Below are 20,668 nucleotides of genomic sequence, written 5' to 3' on the forward strand. Positions count from 1 at the left end.
GATAATATGATAAGATAAGATATTCCTTTATTGATCCCCTTGGAAATTGATAATTGAGTGAAGCCTTTGCTTTAGTTGGCCTCACTGGCGTAGCAGCCAGCCGTCACTGCTTCACTCCATTCCAGTGCTGGTTACTTGACTTCATTCCTGACCATGGACACACAAGTCTCATCAAGATTTGAGAGTTTGAGGTGAGGTGCGCCAAATATGGTCCAAAAAGTGGACACCTCGGAGACTGTATACAGTCATACATTCATATTAAATGTGTGCTTCTCAGTGTTGTAGCCTGTATGAAAGATATTTGTTAAATAAGTAAACTTTTGCTCAATAATGCTTTGAAACTGGAGATTTTTTTTAAAATATCAAGATGATATGCAGTTTGTGCCGTTGTCTGACTGAGGATGAGAAATATGAAACACTGTTTGCTTGTCATCCCAAAACGTTTACATGAATTAACTTTAGTCATTGATAAAATGTTATGAGTTTGAGTAATAATTTTTTTTTGGATTGACTGTAAATAAATTCTATAGTTTCACAGCGTGAAAGTGTGAAATCCATTTCATTGCACTGTAGGGAACGCCACTGGTTGCTTATTTCACTCTGTATGGAATACCATTTACCCTTATTTCAGTTCATTTCAAACCTTTATTTTAACTAGGGATCGTTAGGATTTTATCGATACCCCCGCCCCCCCCCCTTTCATGCATACATGCTTTGGGATCGTCCGGATCATATGCAGTTTGAGTTATTTCTGTAGCATCTGTAAAACGGAAATGCCATTGGATATAACTTTAGTAGCTATTAGCTCTATAACTAGCCTTCCAGAAAATATACTAGTCCAAATCCGCTATAAAGCTTATATTCACTGCGCTATAAAATGAGAACCTATTGATGCATTTTTTTTTCTTTAAGCCATTTTGAAGGGACGGTTTATGCACTCAATTGGCAATGAGAATGGACAGATAGCAATACTATAAAGTATAGATTTAGCTGTACAAAAAGCCACACGTTTGTTTACAAAAGCTGGCCCTCAATCATTTTATACAACGGCATGCAAATTTCTCGATTCTGATTGGCTGAAACAGTCATTTTACACGTCTTTATTGGCAACAATTCCACGCTGCTGGTCCAGGACCCGCCCACAACCGACCCACATCACATCACTCCGCCGGATCACAAGAAGGTGGACAATAATCTTTACAAATGGATATGTTGATACTAAACGACTAAATATCAAGCGATTCTGTCACAGCGAATGTCTTAGTCGTTTAAACAATGTTGGATGATGTAATTGATGGGTCTTGAATCATTCTGTAACAAAAGAAAAATCGCGGTTTGATTGATTGATTAATTTACAATTTTTTTTCAATTTCTTTTTCCGTTCGACTGTCAGCGCTCGCTCTAGTCTCCACCCACCGCCACACACCCCCCTCCCCCCCCACACACACACACACACACACACGCACGCACGCACACACACACGCACACACACGCACACACACACACACACACTCTGCCTGCAACGCGGGGGATAGTCAGACTGAGAGAGCTGGGTGCTGCGCTGTTCTAAGTGAGCATGGCCTATTGAGTTGATTGATTGATTGATTGATTGCTAATTTTATTACTGTACGCTTGGTTTCCAACTGGTTAAGTTTAGGCCCTCTACAGTAGGTTTAAAAAAATAAATAAAAGAATAGGGCGAAGAAAACGTTTTTTTCCTATAGGGCAAAGAAAACGTTTTAATTTGTTTTACCTACTTTATATAGAAGCATCTAAGAATGAAGTTCTATGGAAAGTAGGTCTCCATTCCCTTAACAATTGTGTGTATTGAGCCGTACTGTATTGTACCCATTCTGCATCTGGTAATAAAATTTTCAATCAATCATTCCAATAATACACAGTTGGATGTGTTAGTTGGTTGGATGCACTTCAAGCTGCTTCCACATGAGGCAACTTCTCTCAATCATTCCAATAATACACAGTTGGATGTGTTAGTTTGGTTGGATGCACTTCAAGCTGCTTCCACATGGAGGCAACTTGTCTTTTTTGTAGTTGTGGGAACTACTTTTTCTGGCGGATGGTTTTTTCAATAAATCTTCGATTAATGTGTGTTTATTGTATAGAAATAAGTTTGGATGAATCTGGCAGTTGTATAAAAACTTTACACCACTTGCAGTCGTGATTTGTGAACAATAAACCATGCCTAGGGGGGTCTAACGACCACCCCTAGGCATGGTTTATTGTTCACAAACCACTCCTGCGCGTGATGTAATGCTTAAATATTAGACGGGCCCCAGTGGCCGCGAAAGTGTTAAGATAGCATGTTACACAGGTTGCACCATGCATATTTTTTTTTAACATTTCGTTCTCTCCGCTATGTGACTGCCTGTGTGCTGCTGCCTGCTTCAGCACGGACAGCACCTCAAGTACCCGTATGTGCATGTGTGAGTGTGAGCTGAGTGTGGGTAACTAACAGCCCCGCTCCTCGTGCAGACGGAGAGAGACCGAGGGAGGAGATATAGAAAACGGCCAACAAGATTAGTTCACAACGTTTAAATTCCTCTGGGAAAAAAAATCCATAATTTCTTGAGTACCGATAGCAAAACCGATAACGTCGGAGCTTATCAATACTCTAATTTTTACTCGAAATAAGTTGAGGTTGACCTCATTTGCAACGATGTAAAGTTACAATGAAAGTTACATGCATCATTTTAAACTCTTAACTGGCACCGAACCGGCCCGGGACCTCTTGAGGACGATTAGCCCACCGGCGCGACGCGCCACTTTGCCGACCTCTAGCGGCTCGGGTCTGCATTTTCTTTAATACAATATATATATAGAATTAAAGCCCTATTTGTTGCCTGTCGATTGCCCTTTCAGGCGACAAAACCCGTTCAGCGGTTCTCGAGTTACATGCCGATATGTGAGGCGTGCGCCAAAGTACACGGCAGAGCTTTTTTATTTTAATCTTTATTAGCTCTAGCTCCGTCAATCATTTGGCGATCTCAAAAAGTATTGGACAGGGTTGTAGCCAATGAGTGTGGCTTTCCAAAGATACCCCATGTGGGGATCTGCGAATTAGGGATCTAGGTGAAAAGTCACGAGCGAAAACAGGAAGAGAAACAAAACGCAGAATGAAGTCAATGAGGAAATCGTTTACTGGAGAGCTTTTTTTTTCTCTCCACAGTTTACCAAAATCACTCATTTCTGAATGGATTCCTATGAAATTTACTACATGTACTGGAAATACTATATTTGGATATTGCAACTACTAAAGAAAAACGTGAGTAACAAGTTTTTCTACAACTCAAGTTCAGACCTATGTTACTCTATTTCAGCACTAAAAGTGATCTTTCTTCACTGTATCAGAAACTTCAGAATGTTATCTTTCAAAAGAGACCAGGCTTATGCATGTGCTATAAGTATAAAGATACGCTTTTCAAAAAAAGTATGCAGTCCTCAAGTTCAAGTTTTAAAATGGCCACTTTTCTGGGCGCCAGTTAAGAGGTTAAATTATGATCTTCTGTACACAGGTAGAGGAGGTCCCTTTCTGCGTCATCCCCTCGCTCTAGTGCCACCCCTCTCCTAAACCATATGTGCGAACGCGTCTGCCACGAAGCATCGCATGTGCTACATGTGCGAAAGGACAACTCCAGGCAACGCCTGCGTCCGATTCTCTGGGCAGTGTCCAGGGTTCATGTGCGAAAGAGGCTTATGTGTGAAAAGCCCCACATATGGAGCAAACTGTGGGTGGAGCCAGAGGGCTGACCTGGTTTCTGATCTCAGCCTGGCCCAGAGACAGACAGCTCTTACACACACTGCAGAAAGCAAGCATGTCCTCCTTCATACACGTCAGGTTCATCTGGGAGGGGGGAGAGAAATATGAGAATTTTCATGTTAGTGTGAAGGTGGTTAGATGTGTGTGTGTGTGTGTGTGTGTGTGTGTGTGTGTGTGTGATGAGGTGACATGCCATCAGTCAGATCAGATTGAGAGTGCTGACATTTGAGAACAGACTGAGATGGCATGGACCAAACATCGGATCAAGGGAGGGGATATTTATTTGTTTGGTTAGTTCTGGTTTAGGTAAACACACAAATGTCTGCTTGAGTAATCACAAATCCTTATGCATGTAGGTAGAGAGAGGGAGGGATGGAGAGAGAGAATGAGGTAGAGAGAGAGAGAATGAGGGAGAGAGAGAATAAGGGAGAGAATGAGGGAGAGAGGGGGGGATGGAGGGACGGAGAGAGAGAATGAGAGAGAGAGAGAGAGAGAGAGAGAGAGAGAGAGAGAGAGAGAGAGAGAGAGAGAGAGAGAGAGAGAGAGAGAGAGAGAGAGAGAGAATGAGGGAGAGTGTCTGTGGGCTTGGATGCACTCAAACAGATTGCCGTGTTAATTGCCTGCTGTCCACACAGCTGGTGGCTTGGTAAATTGGACAGGTGGGTATAGCCACAGAGCAATGTGAGACGGACATGGCCCCACTGCAAGATGGCCACCTCAAGAGCATTAATCACGTAGGTTGGCTCTGCCGTGCTGAGAGGCGGGCTCCTGAGGTCTGTGAACAAGGTGGGCTCAGGCTGCCACCTCCCTTGTGTGTAACAGAAATGCTCTGGGTGTGTGTGTGAGTAACACGAGCCGGCTGGCAGTGTCGTGTCGAGAGAGACGCACACCTCGCTCGGAGAGGAGCTGGTCGCCGTCACTTTGCTCCAGAGCAGGTGGAAGGAGGCACATTTCAGGGCAGGAACCATCAGCTGAAAACACATGAAGGGGAGTCAGTCTGCTTGTTTGTTGCTACTGGGGTCTGGAGGGCTGAGTGCATGTGTGTGTGTGTGTGTGTGTGTGTGTGTGTGTGTGTGTGTGTGTGTGTGTGTGTCACAGACTGGGGTCTGGAGGGCTGAGTGCATGTGTGTGTGTGTCACAGACTGGGGTCTGGAGGGCTGAGTGCATGTGTGTGTGTGTCACAGACTGGGGTCTGGAGGGTTGAGTGCATGTGTGTGTGTGTGTGTGTGTGTGTGTGTATGACACAAACTGGGGTCTGGAGGCCTATTGCTTATTAACAGCGGAGCAGTGCTGCCGTTGCTTCCGTGTTTTCCCTGATTGGCTGCGACACGCCCCGCGGCAGGCGCGGCAACCGCAGAGCGGAGCGGCAGAGCTTGCGGCATTATGTAACCGCCCTAATCCGCCATGATTTTCATTCGAAGCTCAGCTCACCTGGCAGCGCAGCGGTCCTGCGGTCCGTTGTTGACAAGTTCGAATCCCATAAATTTTTTTTTTTTACGTGTATTCTTTCGCCGGTTAAGGTTAGGCATGGTTAAGGTTAAGGTTAAGGTTAGGCATTGTTTCGGAGTTGGTTAAGGTTAGAACGGTTAAGTTTAGGCGCTGTTAAGGAGCTGGTTAAGGTTAGAGTTTGTCTTAGAGAATGGCAATATTCTTTCTATGGTTAAGGTTAAGGTTAGGCATGGTTAAGGTTAAGGTTAAGGTTAAGGTTAAGGTTAGGCATTGTTTCGGAGTTGGTTAAGGTTAGAACGGTTAAGTTTAGGCGCTGTTAAGGAGCTGGTTAAGGTTAGCGTTTGTCTTAGAGAATGGCAATAGACAGCCTATTTCCGCATTGCCGCTCTCTCGCGCTGCCGCGGTCAAATTGTCACATTCTTGCACTCCTCCGCTGTTAAAAAGCAACACGCGGTCTGGAGGGCTGAGTGCATGTGTGTGTGTGTGTGTGTATGACACAGACTGGGGGCTGGAGGGCTGAGTTCATGTGTGTGTGTGTGTGTGTGTGTGTATGTGTGTGTGTGTGTGTGTGTGTGTGTGTGTGTGTGTGTGTGTGTGTGTGTGTGTGTGTGTGTGAATGAATGAATGAATGAATGAATGAATTAATGAAAACTTTATTTAACAGATTGCAGAATGGGTACAATACAGTACGGCTCAATACACACAATTGTTAAGGGGATGCAGACCTGAGAAAGACGTTTGTCTTGTTTACATCAGGGTCCCCCATTTTCAATTAATATAGACATTTATGACATACATGACATTTATGGCATAGGGACATATAGGTATTTAGTACTGATACATTTGTGACATAAACGGTATTCAAATATACAGTACTGTTACCCCTAGATCCTGACAGAGTATATACATATGATGGGGAGGGGACTGTACATTAGGAGGGGGTGGGTGGGTGGGAGAGAAATATAAATACCGCGGGGAGGGAATATATACATGCGGTGGGGAGGAGACTGTCTATTAGGAGGTGGTGGGGGTTTTGGGCATTACGGTGGCCAGTTTCGAATTGCAGCCTCCCGTAGGTGCTCTTTAAGAGCGGTTTTGAATGTGGGTAGGGATTCACATTCCTTTACAGCTTTGGGTAGGGCGTTCCACATTGATGTGGCATAATTGCGAAACGTGTTTAGTCCCTTGTTTGAGCCGAATCTGGGTTTAACATGATTTGTTGAGCTTCCTCTGGTGTAGTGGTTGTGGTATTCACTGACCTTTGGGAAGTATTTTGACATGTACATGGGTACCTTAGTCGTATAGTGTATCTTGTAGACCAGGCCCATTGCAAGTTGCTGTACTCTGTCATCTACTCTAAGCCATCCTAGGTTGTCAAAGTGGGCAGGGGTGAGGTGGGTTCTGGGGGTAAGGTCAAGTAGTAGTCTGACCAGTTTGTTTTGTGATGTTTGTAATCTTGTTTTAAGCGCCTTTGAGGTGCTTTGGTACCATGAGGTGCACGCATAGTCGTAGTACCCTTGAATGAGTGCTCCTGCCAGAGTCTTCAGGGTATTCTTGTTTACCAGAGAGGAGATCCGGTACAAGAATCTAGTTCGTTGGTTGACTTTTTTTTATTACATTGGATGCCATTTTGTCACAGGAAAGATTTTTCCTCTAGGATGGAACCCAGGTAGGTAATTTCGTCTTTCCTTGTGACAATATTGTCACCCACTGTAACTGAGAAGCCGTCGGTCTTGCTGAGTTTGTTATTTGAACCGAAGAGAATGGACTCTGTTTTGCCTATGTGTAATGATAGTTTGTTATCAGCGAGCCATATGCAGATTTTGCCTAGTTCCGAGCTGAGGGTTTTTTCAACCTGCAACTTGTTCTTGTCAGAGACCAGCAGGGCTGAGTCGTCCGCAAACAGGAACAAGTTGCAGTCACAGGCTGACGACATGTCATTTGCATAAATTAGGAACAGTAGCGGTCCTAGTATGCTTCCTTGTGGAACACCACAGCTCACTGTGAGGGGGGGGGGGTAGAGTATCGTTTACCTCTACCATCTGTTCTCTCCCCTCCAGGTAGGATTGCATCCAGCTCACTGATAAACTATCAAAACCAATTGCTTTTAGCTTGTCAATCAGAATGGAGTGATTGACAGTGTCGAAGGCCTTTTGTAGGTCCAGCATGACCATGCCGCAGTATTTGCCCACGTCCACCTCTTGTTTGATGTGGTCGTTCAAATAGAGGAGGCATGTGTCAGTGGAGTGGGACGTTCTGAAGCCAGATTAGAATTCGTAGATTAGATTTTTTTCCGCCAGGTACTTTTCGACCTGTTCGTAGACTATTTTCTCCATGACTTTTGAGAATAGAAACAGGGCGGTAGTTGCCTGGGTCTAATTTGCTGCCCTTTTTGTGCAGAGGGGTCACTCTCGCAATTTTGAAGTCCTTGGGGACGTGTCCCTGTTTTATAGAGAGGTTTATTATGTGTGTGATGACTGGGGTGATGGCGGCTGCTGAGTCTCTGAGGAATTTGGAGGGGATGTTGTCATGGCCAGTGGCCTTGTTAGGTTGGAGGGCGCTACATCTTTTGAGTACCTCATCGGTTGTTACCATTTCAAGTTTGAAGTCGTCTTTGTGGACCCCTAGGTTTTTGTAGTATGCTACTATGTGTTCTACCCCATAATGCCCTCAGTGGGAGGGTAGTTTGTTTACCAGTGTTGTGGCTATGTTTGTGAAGAAGATGTTTAAGTAATTGGCTACATCCAGCTTGTCTGTGATGAGCGTGTTGTCTGTCTTTATGTTTATGTTTGAGAATCTGGTTTTAAGTTTTTTACTGCAGCCTAGTTGATTATTGAGTAATTTCCAAAGTTCGCAGGGTTTGTTTTTGTTTTCCTCAGTTTTGTCGTTGATGAAATTTCTTTTTGCGGTTTTGATCATGGTGTTTACGTCATTTCTTAGTCTGTTTCTTTGAATTTTTTGTTCAACCACGTGGGCTTGGAGTTCACTGTTTGAGCTTTTGGAAAGCTTTGTCTGACTTTTTATGAAGGTCAGAGCATTTTTTGTCTCTGGTTTTCATAGCGGCCAGTATTTCAGTGTGCATCCATGGCTCAGCGCGATTTTTAACCCTGGTGGTTCTTAGGGGGGGGGGGTGTGTGTGTGTGTGTGTGTGTTTGTGTGTGTGTGTGTGTGTGTGTGTGTGTGTGTGTGTGTGTGTGTGTGTGTGTGTGTGTGTGTGTGTGTGTGTGTGTGTGTGCGTGCGTGCGTGCGTGCGTGCGTGCGTGCGTGCGTGCGTGTGTGTGTATGGGTGTAAACGGACACACACCTCCTTGTCGATATCTTCTGAGTCTAGTCCAATCTTCAGCAACTGACTACAGGACTCAAACAGTTTCCAGCTTGTCAGGTCCCTGGCACTGGGACACAGGCGCGCACACAAACACACTTTTCAGGACTGAACTGTGCCACAATGCCACATGCACACACATAAAACATAAGCAAACACACACACCTGCTAAAGGCTGCAATCCTCTTCAAAGCGCTGGCAGCACTGTACATGTCATCTTCATCAGCAGTGCCCTATACACACACACGTATTATTATTATACTTGTTAATGAATCAAAGATAAATGTGTTGAACTGGCTTGAATAATAGCTTTATTTATATAGCAGCTTTCATACATGGATTGCAGCTCCAAGTGCTTCACAGCCAATTGCATAAAATTAACATACATTTGACAGAATAAAAGCAATGCATAAAGTGCAGACATAAGAATAGCTATAAAAGACAATAAAAGTAGTGCAATGTAGAACGTGCAGACATAAGAATAGGCATAAAATAAGTAGAATGGGCCTCATTCACGAAGCGACTTTAAAAATCCAGAACTTTTCAATAATAATAATTATTATTTTTATTGCATGCATTCTGCATGCATTCTGTCTGAAATGGATTATATATTGCTGTTAGAACAGTTAGATGCTCTGGCCGCCCAGGCCATACGCATATTTAGAGATCATCTATATCAGACAGTGGTTCCCAAACTTCTTGTTTATGTGGACCACTAGATTGTCATCGAGAGAGAGAGAGAGAGAGAGAGAGAGAGAGAGAGAGAGAGAGAGAGAGAGAGAGAGAGAGAGAGAGAGAGAAAGAGAGAGAGAAAGAGAGAGAGATAGCGAGAGATGCCATCCAGTCTGACTTGGAGCACGCACTGTACTATGCGCACTGCCAGCCATGTTTTTATGCAGAGATATTCAGACTCTAGATCTATTTGCAGAGCCAGATGAGTGGCTGCTTAACCATTTCCCAACCTACTGTGCGATTGGCTCTTGACAAGTCGTTCAGTCTTGACAAAGCCTACTTTGCTGGAACGATTAATTCTGCACGTACTGTATACAGTACGCGCGCGTGTGTGTGCGCGCTGCGGGAGGTGGCCAGAAGCGCACAACTAGATGGTATAAATATGGAATATTAATAGTCTATTCCACTATATAGCTCTAGGTGCTGTATGATGACAAATTAATACATTTCAATCTGATCTAATTTTGATACGTCGCAAAGCGCTCCAGCGCTGGTCTGTTGAATATGGGGATCCGCTCATGCAATGCAGACCCAAGAGAACGCGCATTCCAGTTTAGAGTGGGAGTCATCATTCAATACACCTGGGTAAGAACTGATTTGGACGTTAACACTTTGAGTGCCAGCGGCGTGTTATGTCGTCTTTTCATGCCCCCCGTTGAGTGCAGACGACGCGAATTGTCTTTTTTTTTATTAAAATTAGCGATCTGAATTCATATTTCATCAACCGAGTCTCCCGTTGGTACAGCAGCCCCTCTAGGAGCTCCGATGGGAAAATACCGCCCCCTATCGTCTATCCCTGTGTAACTGCAGGCCATTCGATTATACTGGTGGATCTGTGGAGGGGGAGCCTCCTCGCCACTATGCTGGCGAGGGATCTGATGAACAGGGAAGTGATCGCGAGATGGAAAGCAGCCTGGAATATATATTTACAGCAGCCAATAATCAATCAATAAACGCAATCGATATTTGGAATGGCGATCAGGAATTGGAATAATCTTTTTGGAGAACATCTGATCTAAGGTAAGGAGTCTATGTTACCAGTTTTAGGATAATCAGAGCTGTATTCACTGAGATAACAGCGTGTCCCGTATGTGTATGTGTGTGTGCTGTTGAGGAAATGAGAGAATCGATTTCTCAGCTCGCTTCTATAGCGTGCATAAGTATACATATACTATCGATAATCTAGCGTTTATTTGAAAACGATTCATAAATAGGCCGACAAATGACGTGTCTAGTGCAGCGTTTCCCAAACTCTGGGTCGCGGGCCTGTTTTTATTGGGTCGCCAATAAAAAAATAAAAAAATAAAAATAAAATAAATAATTTTTTTTCTTTTTTTTATAAAAAAGCTGTAGATGTGTTGAGTCAGTTTGGCCCCACATACTTATGTGAATCTGGGTTTTCTACTCTAGCATACCTGAAAAACAAATACAGAAACAGACTAAATGCTCAGCATGTGCCATAGATGAAATATTATTTATACCCCTTCTAGCATGATGTCAGGTGAGTAGAATTTTAAAATAAGTCAGTACAAATTAATCAGAATGTTGCTCAATGTTGGGGTTTAAGGTTGAGGGACGGAGGGAGGGGGTAAGAAATGGAGTTGAAAAAGGGGTGAGAAATAGAAAGGAGAACATGTTTGTTCATTTAAAAGTGTTACAAAATTGTATGTAGGCCTACATGTTATGAGGTGGTGAGCAACTTAACATTACACTCTGATTATTGCTGTGATGTACTTTTATAATTAAATAATACATTTCATATACATTTGAAATTCATGGTTTGTTGTGTTCTTTATCAGTAGTTTATAAATGTATGTTATGGCAATTCATGGTGTATTTTTGTAAGTTTGGGTCCCGGGGAAACACCAAATTTCTCGTTTGGGTCTCGAGCTGAAAAAGTTTGGGAACCCCTGGTCTAGTGTATTCGAGAATATTCCAATAAATGCCGTTTATGGGGGAATCTTTCAATTTTCCGATATTTTTTTCGAGAGAACGATAGCTTTTCGAAATGCTATAAAAAGGATATGAACCGATTAAAAAACAATCCGTTTCGACAATGTTGACTGCAAACAAGTCATTGATAAGCGACGGGCAGATTAGACACTAAATCATAATTTAAAACATAGATTATGCGTTTTTAAGGCTAACATTGAAGTGGATGATGGCATTCAAGGGGGTAAAAAGGTAAACAAGGCCGGCACTGATAGTGTTAACAGACGGTTAAGAAACAATATAAGAAAAATAATAGTGTATTGGTGAACGAGGCCCAATGTTGCTCAAAAGCATGTGAACCCCCCCGGAATAGCCAGTCCCCCAAACATCAATCCCCAACACATCCCCATCCAAGACACACCCCCTGATAAGAGCATGTCATGACCGAAGGAAAACACAAACAGCCCGAATACGTCACCCGGGACCATTCACCAAATACAACGATCAAACATGAACATCGCCGTGTGCACACGCATGTGAACCCCCGGGACCAAGCAGCCGACGGCACCCATGGGCCAAACCAACCCCCCCCCCCCCCCCCAGAGCCGAACACCAGTCCCCACCACTGAACTCCCCAAGCTCACAGACACTCCAGGGACTCCCCGCATGAACGTGTGAATGAATGTGGAATATGGCATGAATGTGGAATATGGCCTCCGACCTATTCCACATTCCATTGGACAACCATGTCTGTGTGTGGCAGCATGTATACTGTATTAGCTGCATAGTGTAGTCACTCTCAGTTCAATAATAACATTGGGCAGGGGGGTAATTCAACGACGTTAACAAACAGATAAATAATCATTTAAAAAAGAAACCGTTTACATGCTGCATCTGGCACGTCTAGCCGGATATACTGTACAGACAGCGTTCCTCTCTACATGCTAGATATAATGACTACGACCTGTACAAGAACTGCCAGTCTCAACAGAGCCAGGCTGTAAAGCCATCTTTTATAGGGATGTTTTTATGCTCTCGATCAGTCATTTATTATTCACTATCTGTCGATACAGAGATCCGAAAAATAATAATCATCTCAGCATTCAAAAGGTTTCCGGAAAAGACTTAAAAAGTGCAATAATCATCCATACCAGTCAGTCACCCTCCACACCACGATAGTCACTTCAAGTCGTCACTCATTCCCACGTCAATGGGAGGCCTAGTTAAAGGATCACACATCTCTCTCTCCCTCATTTGTCTCCTGCAGTACCTCATGGAGACTTGTCCTTTCTTCATCTCCTGACTTCAAAGTTTACTCAATATAAAGTTGACCAGGTTGATTGAATTCCAGTTCCAGAAGTGTCTCATGGTGTCCCATGGCGATGGGAAATGTAATTTCTGTATCCCTATGACCAATAGCCTACTGTATGTCCATGCCTATACTATGAAGAAACTGAATATTGTGAGTCAGAAAAACTCAACAATAAATGAATAGGTATAATAAATGTACCGTATATAAAAAATAAAAATAAATAACAAAGAACAAAGAAAAAAGTCAAACTCAATTAAAAAAAAGTTTTGTTGTCATTTACATATTTGAAAAGGAGTGGGAAGAAGCATACACTTATTTAATCCCACTCCTTTACTCATCAGAACATACTATATTTATTATATTTACTAATTCATACATTACTAGACTTATATTGAATTTTTTTTACTTAGTTAATAACAATTTTTTTTTTAATAACAATAGTTTTTTTTAATAAAAATGGCAATATACAGATAAAATAGAGACAGAACAAAGTAGTAATAACTCCCATAGCATGTGGCAAGGATACCTGAAAGGGAAAGCCAGTAGCACAGCCAATACTACTGGTTGAGCTGAACACATTTTACACCTAGAGGTTAACCACACCAACCTCCCAGGAGAAGGCACGCCCATCGCAGACACAAGTAACGCTAATGTCATCACCACACCAACCTCCCAGGAGAAGGCACGCCCATCGCAGAAACAAGTAACGCTAATGTCATCACCATAGCCTTTTAATACACTCCGCTGTTGATTGTACTGTAGCACTATTTTACTCTGTCCATTCTATTTTATTGCACTGGACTGTTGCATAATTTTACTATCTATTCTATTGCACTGTACTATTTTACTCTGTCTATTACTTTTTATTACAGGTTCAAAACTGTCAGGTATTAAACTGTGTGGGTATCAAACAAGAAAGACTGTCAGGCTTTAAAACGGTGTAGGACCCAGGCCTAGAACTGCACCCTGAGAGAGGGAACTGCGCCCTGAGAGGGAGGTTTGCCCTGAGTGGGAGTTTCGAGGGGTCAAAGTGGGTATCAAACAGGAGGGAAGACTGTCAAGTTTTAAACTGTGGATACCAAACAGAGAAGGTAAAGACGACTTTAAACTGTTACAAACAGTAATCCAGAACTATTGTATTGCACTGTAAAAAACTGATTTTATATGTCTGCACTTTATGTGCTCATTTTATGTCCATTCTATTCTACTACCGGTATTTTATTGCACTGCACTATTGCACTATTTTACTCTGTCTATTTTATCTTACTCCTTTTATTCTGTAGTGGACTAACGACCATCACTGAAAAAGACCCACCAATTTGCCTACCAGCAAAACAGATCAACGCAGTACACTCCATAGCGCCCTCAACCACCTAGAGGGAAATAACTCATATGTGATAATACTTTTAGTTTGTTGACTATAACTCATTATTACATGGCGTTTTAACATTCGACAAAATGCTTGATTGTGATTGGTCAATAGCGCTCGGTTGCCCCTAACAGTGGTCAATTATTTCTCGATAATTCACCGCTGTCATGGGCAACGCGCAATAATGACCGCTGCTAGGGGCAACAGAGCTCTATTGACCAATCACAATCAAGCATTTTGATCGCAGTCACGAAAGCTAAGCTCTACCATTATGCACAGCTGCACTACATCAGATGCAATCAGACCACACACCTGCCGTCTGCCGATGAGCAACAGAACAGAACAACTGCATCTGCATTTGACCTCGTCTTGTTGATGGTGTAAAATGAATTACGTATATTGTTAGTAAGTTAGCCCTGTAATAAGCGGGATAATGTATAGCTATACTCGGTCATTGTCGGAAAATAATTGACCTTCTCTGCGTTTAGAACACCTTGGTTGCGCCTCGGTGTTCCAGAACGCAGTGTCAGTAAATTATTTTGCGACAATGACCTCGTAGCTATATATTATCCCTTACGTAATCACCTCGTCACCTGTGGCTCCGTGAAGTTTCTGCGCTGTGTTTATCTCTTTCTCATCATACTAGCTGATACACGATATCTTCCCCGTTGATGCATTCATCTAAAAAGAATTAACAACACACTGGAAATAGGATACCTCTCCTGGATGTTGACGTTTATTCTCATAAACATACTCTGTACAAGATGGAAACCGTTCTGAAAAGTCTTTGACTGCTATTGAATTCATTATTCTAATAATCTCTCTCTATCAGCCCGGTGGTTGTCGCGGCCTAGTGTTATCCAAAAGCCTTCCCTGTTAGCCGAAGCTAGCTCGTGGCAACCGGAGGGTGGGGGCTACGCGTCAGCTTCCCTTCCCCCACCCTCTAGCTCCTGGGGTCTCTCTGTCTGCGTGTCTACGCTTCGTTTCTTAGTCTGCGTCTAACCAGAAGAACTCACAGCTATAACGTCTTTCCCCTAGCAACCGGTGGCCATCCCCGTAGCCACGCCCCTTCTCTTGTTACTAAGTGACACGACGCCATGGCAACGGCGCTCTTGTCACCTCTGACACACTTTAACGCTGCTATGATTCAAAAGGCTCTCTCTGCGATGACCTTTAGCGCACAGCCCAAGTCCTTATCTGCTCTCCGCTCTGTCTGTCTGTAGCTCCCCAGTCTAAACACACACAAATGAAAGCTGCTGTTCCTCTATAGATCCGTCAGAGTAGATGCTGTCATCTACAGATATTTACATTATGTACACATTGAAAAACAAGTGGATCTCACACTGTGCAGCTGGATCCTAGACTTCCTGTCAGACCGTTGCCAGGTGGTGCGAATAAGACCCATGACCTTTAACACAGGCTGTGTCCTGAACCCCCTCCTCTACTCTTTGTACACCCACGATTGTGTAGCCACACACAGCTCCAACATGGTCATTAAGTTTGCCGATGACACAACAGTGATAGGTCTAATCACCAACAACAACAAAATGGCCTACAGGGAAGAGACAACCTGGCTGGCATAATGGTGCAGGGTGAACCATCTCTCCCTCAACATTTACAAGACAAGGAGCTGGTCGTGAACTACAAGAGAGGGGGAGAAAGGCTAGACCACATCCACATCAACAGGTCCGCTGTGGAGAATCAGCAGGTTCAAGTTCCTCTGTGTTCACATCACCAAGGACCTCACCTGGGATGTGGACACCGGCCAGGTGGTGAAGAAAGCACAACAAAGCCTCTTCAGGCGGCAGAAGAAATTCAGCATGAGGCCCCAGATCCCAGATTCTGAACTCAGCATCAAAGATGGCTTCTCTTTCTACCCAGTGTCAGGAAGATATCCCGTCGTCTCCGAGAGTCTCATGCTCGCAGGATGGTCACCGCTCTGTCAGTGAAGCGCCTGCTGGGCAGGATGGCCAAAGCCCACTCAGTGGTCCATCTGGGTACGTCTCATCACCGACTGATTGGTCTCAGCTGGTTGAGTAGAACCTACACCCTGTAGATTACTAGTACGCTAACCCGGAGTGTTAGCTGCTGTCGGTATGTTGTTTCCTAATTAGTAGTGCTTTAGCTTAACACTTTGGTTGCCTTGGGTTAAATTAATGATATACCATAGATTGCCAGCGCTATTTGTCTATGGAGAAAGTCCCCTTCTTTGCAGGGCTATAACTTTTTAAATTCTATTGCTACATTGCCATTATTAGGGCCCATTCAAAGTCCTATATGTATTGTTCATTGTGTAGCAACGTTAAACTTTTTCATTCACATATTCATAGTAAAGTATGGTCTAATGTATAAGTATGTTTTCATCTCTTTCTGCAACTTTCTCCAGAACGTGATATATAGCCCCAAATGCATTATATTGATGATGAAATACAGTTTGATGGCAATCAGCGCGATATAAAAAATTCCAACTAGACGTACTTCTAGAAGTTACTACACGTCATCTGATGTTGACCGGATGGGCGAGGGGGCGTTTATAATTCCGTGGGCAGCGTTATACCAATCATCTAATGTGGGTCAAATGTTGATAAAAGCAGTTAGTATCGAAGATGGTAACGTTACACGCTGAAACTCACCCCAGTCTCCGCGCGCCGTTGGGCGATCATCGTCGAGTAGAAATTTTATCATTATGGGATATATTATTACCCGGTCCATCTCCAGCTTGTATAATGGTATATACGTCCAAATCATGTTGTTTATCGAGTTATTGGCAATCGATCGCTATGTAGAGTGACGAGCTAGAGTGCCGGAAGCTATACCGAGTGTCCGGAAGTAATAGGGCCGACCAGCAAAACCTCTACTGCGCTTCCTGTTAAGCAGTTGCGCCGATCGGCCACCAGATGGCGCTCGTGAACCGCCAGAGAGCTCAGTGGGTCCTGCTGATGGATCTCAGGCCAGCGGAGGGGGAATATGAATCCGATTCCAGATTTTTGAAATATTGATATAAGGACGCTGTACAGCGTCCCCCGGCAACTTTAGCATGACCAGCAATGACGCTGTAAAGCGTTTTTAGGCAGTCAAAGTGTTAAAGCTAAATCTAAGTTGATATTGATAACAACCATTATCAACCGTTGGTGAAGGTAGTGCTATCGCTCCCAGTGATTCCCAATTTGTTTTTCACAGTAAGCAGTAGCACTTTAGCTCACAGCCAACTAGTAACCTTTGCTGGTGAAGGCAGCGTGGTCGCTCCCTGCTGCCGGCATGCAGTACATTGGTTCCTATAACACTCACAGCTGTACTGCCAGTTTGGCGGCTCTTCAGCCCGAAGACGGCCCATGATCTTTGCCCCTCTTGCCTCGGTCTAGAGCACCTGAGGGAGGGCCTCTCGGAGGACCCGTGCATGAATTGCAGCTATATGCCTCAGGCATTGAGGGCTACTAGCCGAGGTGGAGCTCCTGTTAGATAATATTGGCCTCCAAGTCCATAACCAAATAGAATAATGTAGTAGGCTACAGACCACCAAGTCCACAGCTTTAGCTTATCTCTCCCCCAGGTTGAAGAGACGGAGAGGGGAGGCAACACACACACACACACACACACACAGCAAGAGAGGGGGTATAGATATACACATAAAGGGAGAGAGACAGAGAGAGTGGGGGAGAGATACACACAGAGGGAGAGAATGTCCTGTAGCCTACTCTTCCGTCACAATTTATTTTCATTTTAGCTGCAGGTAATCTTTCTGCCATGATAAGTATGCGACCTGAGATCAACTTTCAGCACTGTAGAATGTGAAAGGGGATTCAGCGCCATGAATCAAATGATCACCCCAACCCGCTCACGGTTAATGGTTTCACTGGTAGCATCTTTGATGTTCATTAAAATAAATGGGCCACCTCGAAAGTTCTGGGAGCCAACAACATACGTGACAACTTAAACCAGAAAAGTAAATACAAACTAAATGAAGAATGTAACTACAATTACATTTAAAACATTGTTTGTTTTTCCACCATATCTGTTGACAATATAATTTCTTTATATATTGAAGGCTACATCCTGTGCACACGCGAGGGAACATTTATGTGCGTGCATGTGACGTCAATAAAACGCAGTGCAACCAGCTTTGAAATCACCAACACACCCCTGGCGACAGTGTTAACCACTACACCACCGTGCTGCCGGGACTAAGGGCAAGTCCCATTCTGGAGCCCTCAGGGTGCTCTGGGGGCGCAATCTTAGAGCCTCCTTTAAGAAGAGAGACTCCACCCTGTGGCTTCCCACTGTGCCATTGTCGACCTTAGCGTGTTGCAATGAAATAGCAGCCACATACACCTTTAAGGTTGAGGGAGTCATTTAGCTGACACTTTTAACAAAAGCGACTTACAAATTCTGTACAACAAGTCAGCAGGAAAAGTACAACTCTGGCAGCTAAGGGTAAGTGATATTGTTCCTCAAACAGTGTCGAACTGCATAGTAGTATAGACATATTAGCATAGTAGGTAGTAATATAGGCACAGTAGATTACTTAGTAGCAAAGTTCATAACAGTAAAAGACAGTACAAAGGTTGATCCACATTTGCCCTGGCAACATCTAGAAGTCTCTTGGCAGGATGGGATGGAGCCCATGGGGACACCCCCCACCATATAGGACCTCTCTCTCTATGGGGACGCCCCCCACCATATAGGACCTCTCTCTCTATGGGGACACCCCCCACCATATAGGACCTCTCTATGGGGACGCCCGCCACCATATAGGACCCCTCTCTCTATGGGGACTTCCCCCACCATATAGGACCCCTCTCTCTATGGGGACTTCCCCCACCATATAGGACCCCTCTCTCCATGGGGACGCCCCCCACCATATAGGACCCCTCTCTCCATGGGGACTTCCCCCACCATATAGGACCCCTCTCCATGGGGACGCCCCCCACCATATAGGACCTCTCTCTCTATGGGGACGCCCCCCACCATATAGGACCTCTCTCTATGGGGACGCCCCCCACCATATAGGACCTCTCTCTATGGGGACGCCCCCCACCATATAGGACCTCTCTCTCCATGGGGACGCCCCCCACCATATAGGACCTCTCTCTCCATGGGGACGCCCCCCACCATATAGGACCTCTCTCTCCATGGGGACGCCCCTTACCATATAGGACCTCTCTCTCCATGGGGACGCCCCCCACCATATAGGACCTCTCTCTCCATGGGGACGCCCCCCACCATATAGGACCTCTCTCTCCATGGGGACACCCCCCACCATATAGGACCTCTCTCTCCATGGGGACGCCCCCCACCATATAGGAGCTCTCTCTCCATGGGGATAGAGCGAGGAGACACTGTTGTGACACCCTGAGAAGATTTATTCAATGTGATTTTTTTCTTTGAGACCTATTAATTAACGTTTCCGACGGCCTGACGTTTTTGTAGCCAATGAAATTCTGGAAATGACGATATCTTACATGAGGGATATTTCCGAGGATATACGTTTTTTTTCTCTGTGTTTACCGCAGTCAAATGGGAAAAGTACCTAAAAAATTATCTAGAATCAAATCTATGCATGGGTTGAATCGAGAATCGATTTTGAATAAAATTGTGACCCCCAACAATCTAAATTGAATCGTGAAATGTCCCAAATTGTGCACCCCTAGTGTGTACCCACCTGCAGCATGTCACTGAGGCAGGTGTTGAAGCGCTCGTTCAAGCGGTCTAGCAGCTGGCTGAATGCCAGGTTGGTGCGGCCAGAGAAGGTGTAGCAGCCAGAGAAGGTGTAGCAGTTGGAGCAGAGAACGGTGGACACGCGGGCACAGGCATCCAGAACACGTTCGTCTGTGTGTTTCTCCACTATAGAACACACCTGGGCCAGTAGAAGGTCCAGATACTGGTGAGAAGAGTGAGTGAGATCAGATCATCATTCAACATTGTAAAACTGCAGGCAACTGAGTGGCGCAGTGGGCAAGTCGCTCGCCACTAACGCAGGAGATGCTGGTATCGAGCCCAGCTCTCGGCGTTGCTACCGGCTCGGCCGGCTATCATACTAACACAATTGGCAGTGTTAGAGGGTGGGAAAGCCGGTGGGTTGTGGACAGCGACTCCTACAGGTCGGTTGGGTGAAGGCCGGTGCGGCGAAAACAGGAAGTATCGGGGGCAGCGTGAGCCTCCCACGCGTTACTCCTCGCCACTGAGAGTTCGAGCTGCTGCGGTGAAAAGATGCGACAGGCTGCCTCCTCGTGTACCGGAGGGGACACGTGATGCAAGGCTTCTATCCTCACTACAGCCGACCAGTGGGAGGCATAGTCTAGCAACGTTCAAGACAGGGGAGGGAAGAATTGGAAATACGAAATTGGGATGGGAGAACAATAGAAAATGGGGAGAAAAAGTGGATACAAAAAAAAAACATTGTAAAACTGCGTGGTATCCCATTTGATGCTACTCAAACAACTGTTGTTGTTCCATCATTTATTTTCTTTGTTGACAAAACCCGACAAACCCCCCCCAGTGAATCTCTAGGAGGTGAATTGTTTACCTACCTTGTTTAACAACCAGGAAATGCCCAAGAGAAAGTTGTATGTATTCTTGTAATAATCCATGAACAAAACCAAATAGCTTTTAACAGGGTTCCCAGACATTGCAAAATGAAATTCAAGGACTTTCAAGTACTTTTCCAAGCACTATTTGTCATTTTAAAAGAGCATTTAAAAGGATACAATTCACTTTTAAATGCTGTTTTTTTTATAGAAAAAACAATCGGATCCAATATTTATGGCTTAAAACCAA

The 20,668-nt window shown here is 44.4% G+C and overlaps 1 protein-coding gene across 1 annotated transcript in view; it reads right to left on the minus strand.

The window, feature by feature from the left end:
* The window catches only part of stag3 (STAG3 cohesin complex component), a gene marked incomplete at both ends in the record, with an annotated part of 71,462 nt that overhangs the window by 22,527 nt on the left and 28,267 nt on the right, over positions 1-20,668 (minus strand). The window contains 5 exons of the mRNA XM_084332006.1: positions 3,770-3,862; positions 4,669-4,749; positions 8,532-8,619; positions 8,715-8,782; positions 19,554-19,772. Of these exons, the coding sequence (XP_084188132.1) occupies positions 3,770-3,862; positions 4,669-4,749; positions 8,532-8,619; positions 8,715-8,782; positions 19,554-19,772 (549 nt within the window). The remainder of the gene's footprint in view (positions 1-3,769; positions 3,863-4,668; positions 4,750-8,531; positions 8,620-8,714; positions 8,783-19,553; positions 19,773-20,668) is intronic.

Source organism: Notolepis coatsorum (assembly GCF_963971535.1).
Source record: "Notolepis coatsorum genome assembly, chromosome: 16".
Taxonomy (NCBI): Eukaryota; Metazoa; Chordata; class Actinopteri; order Aulopiformes; family Paralepididae; genus Notolepis; species Notolepis coatsorum.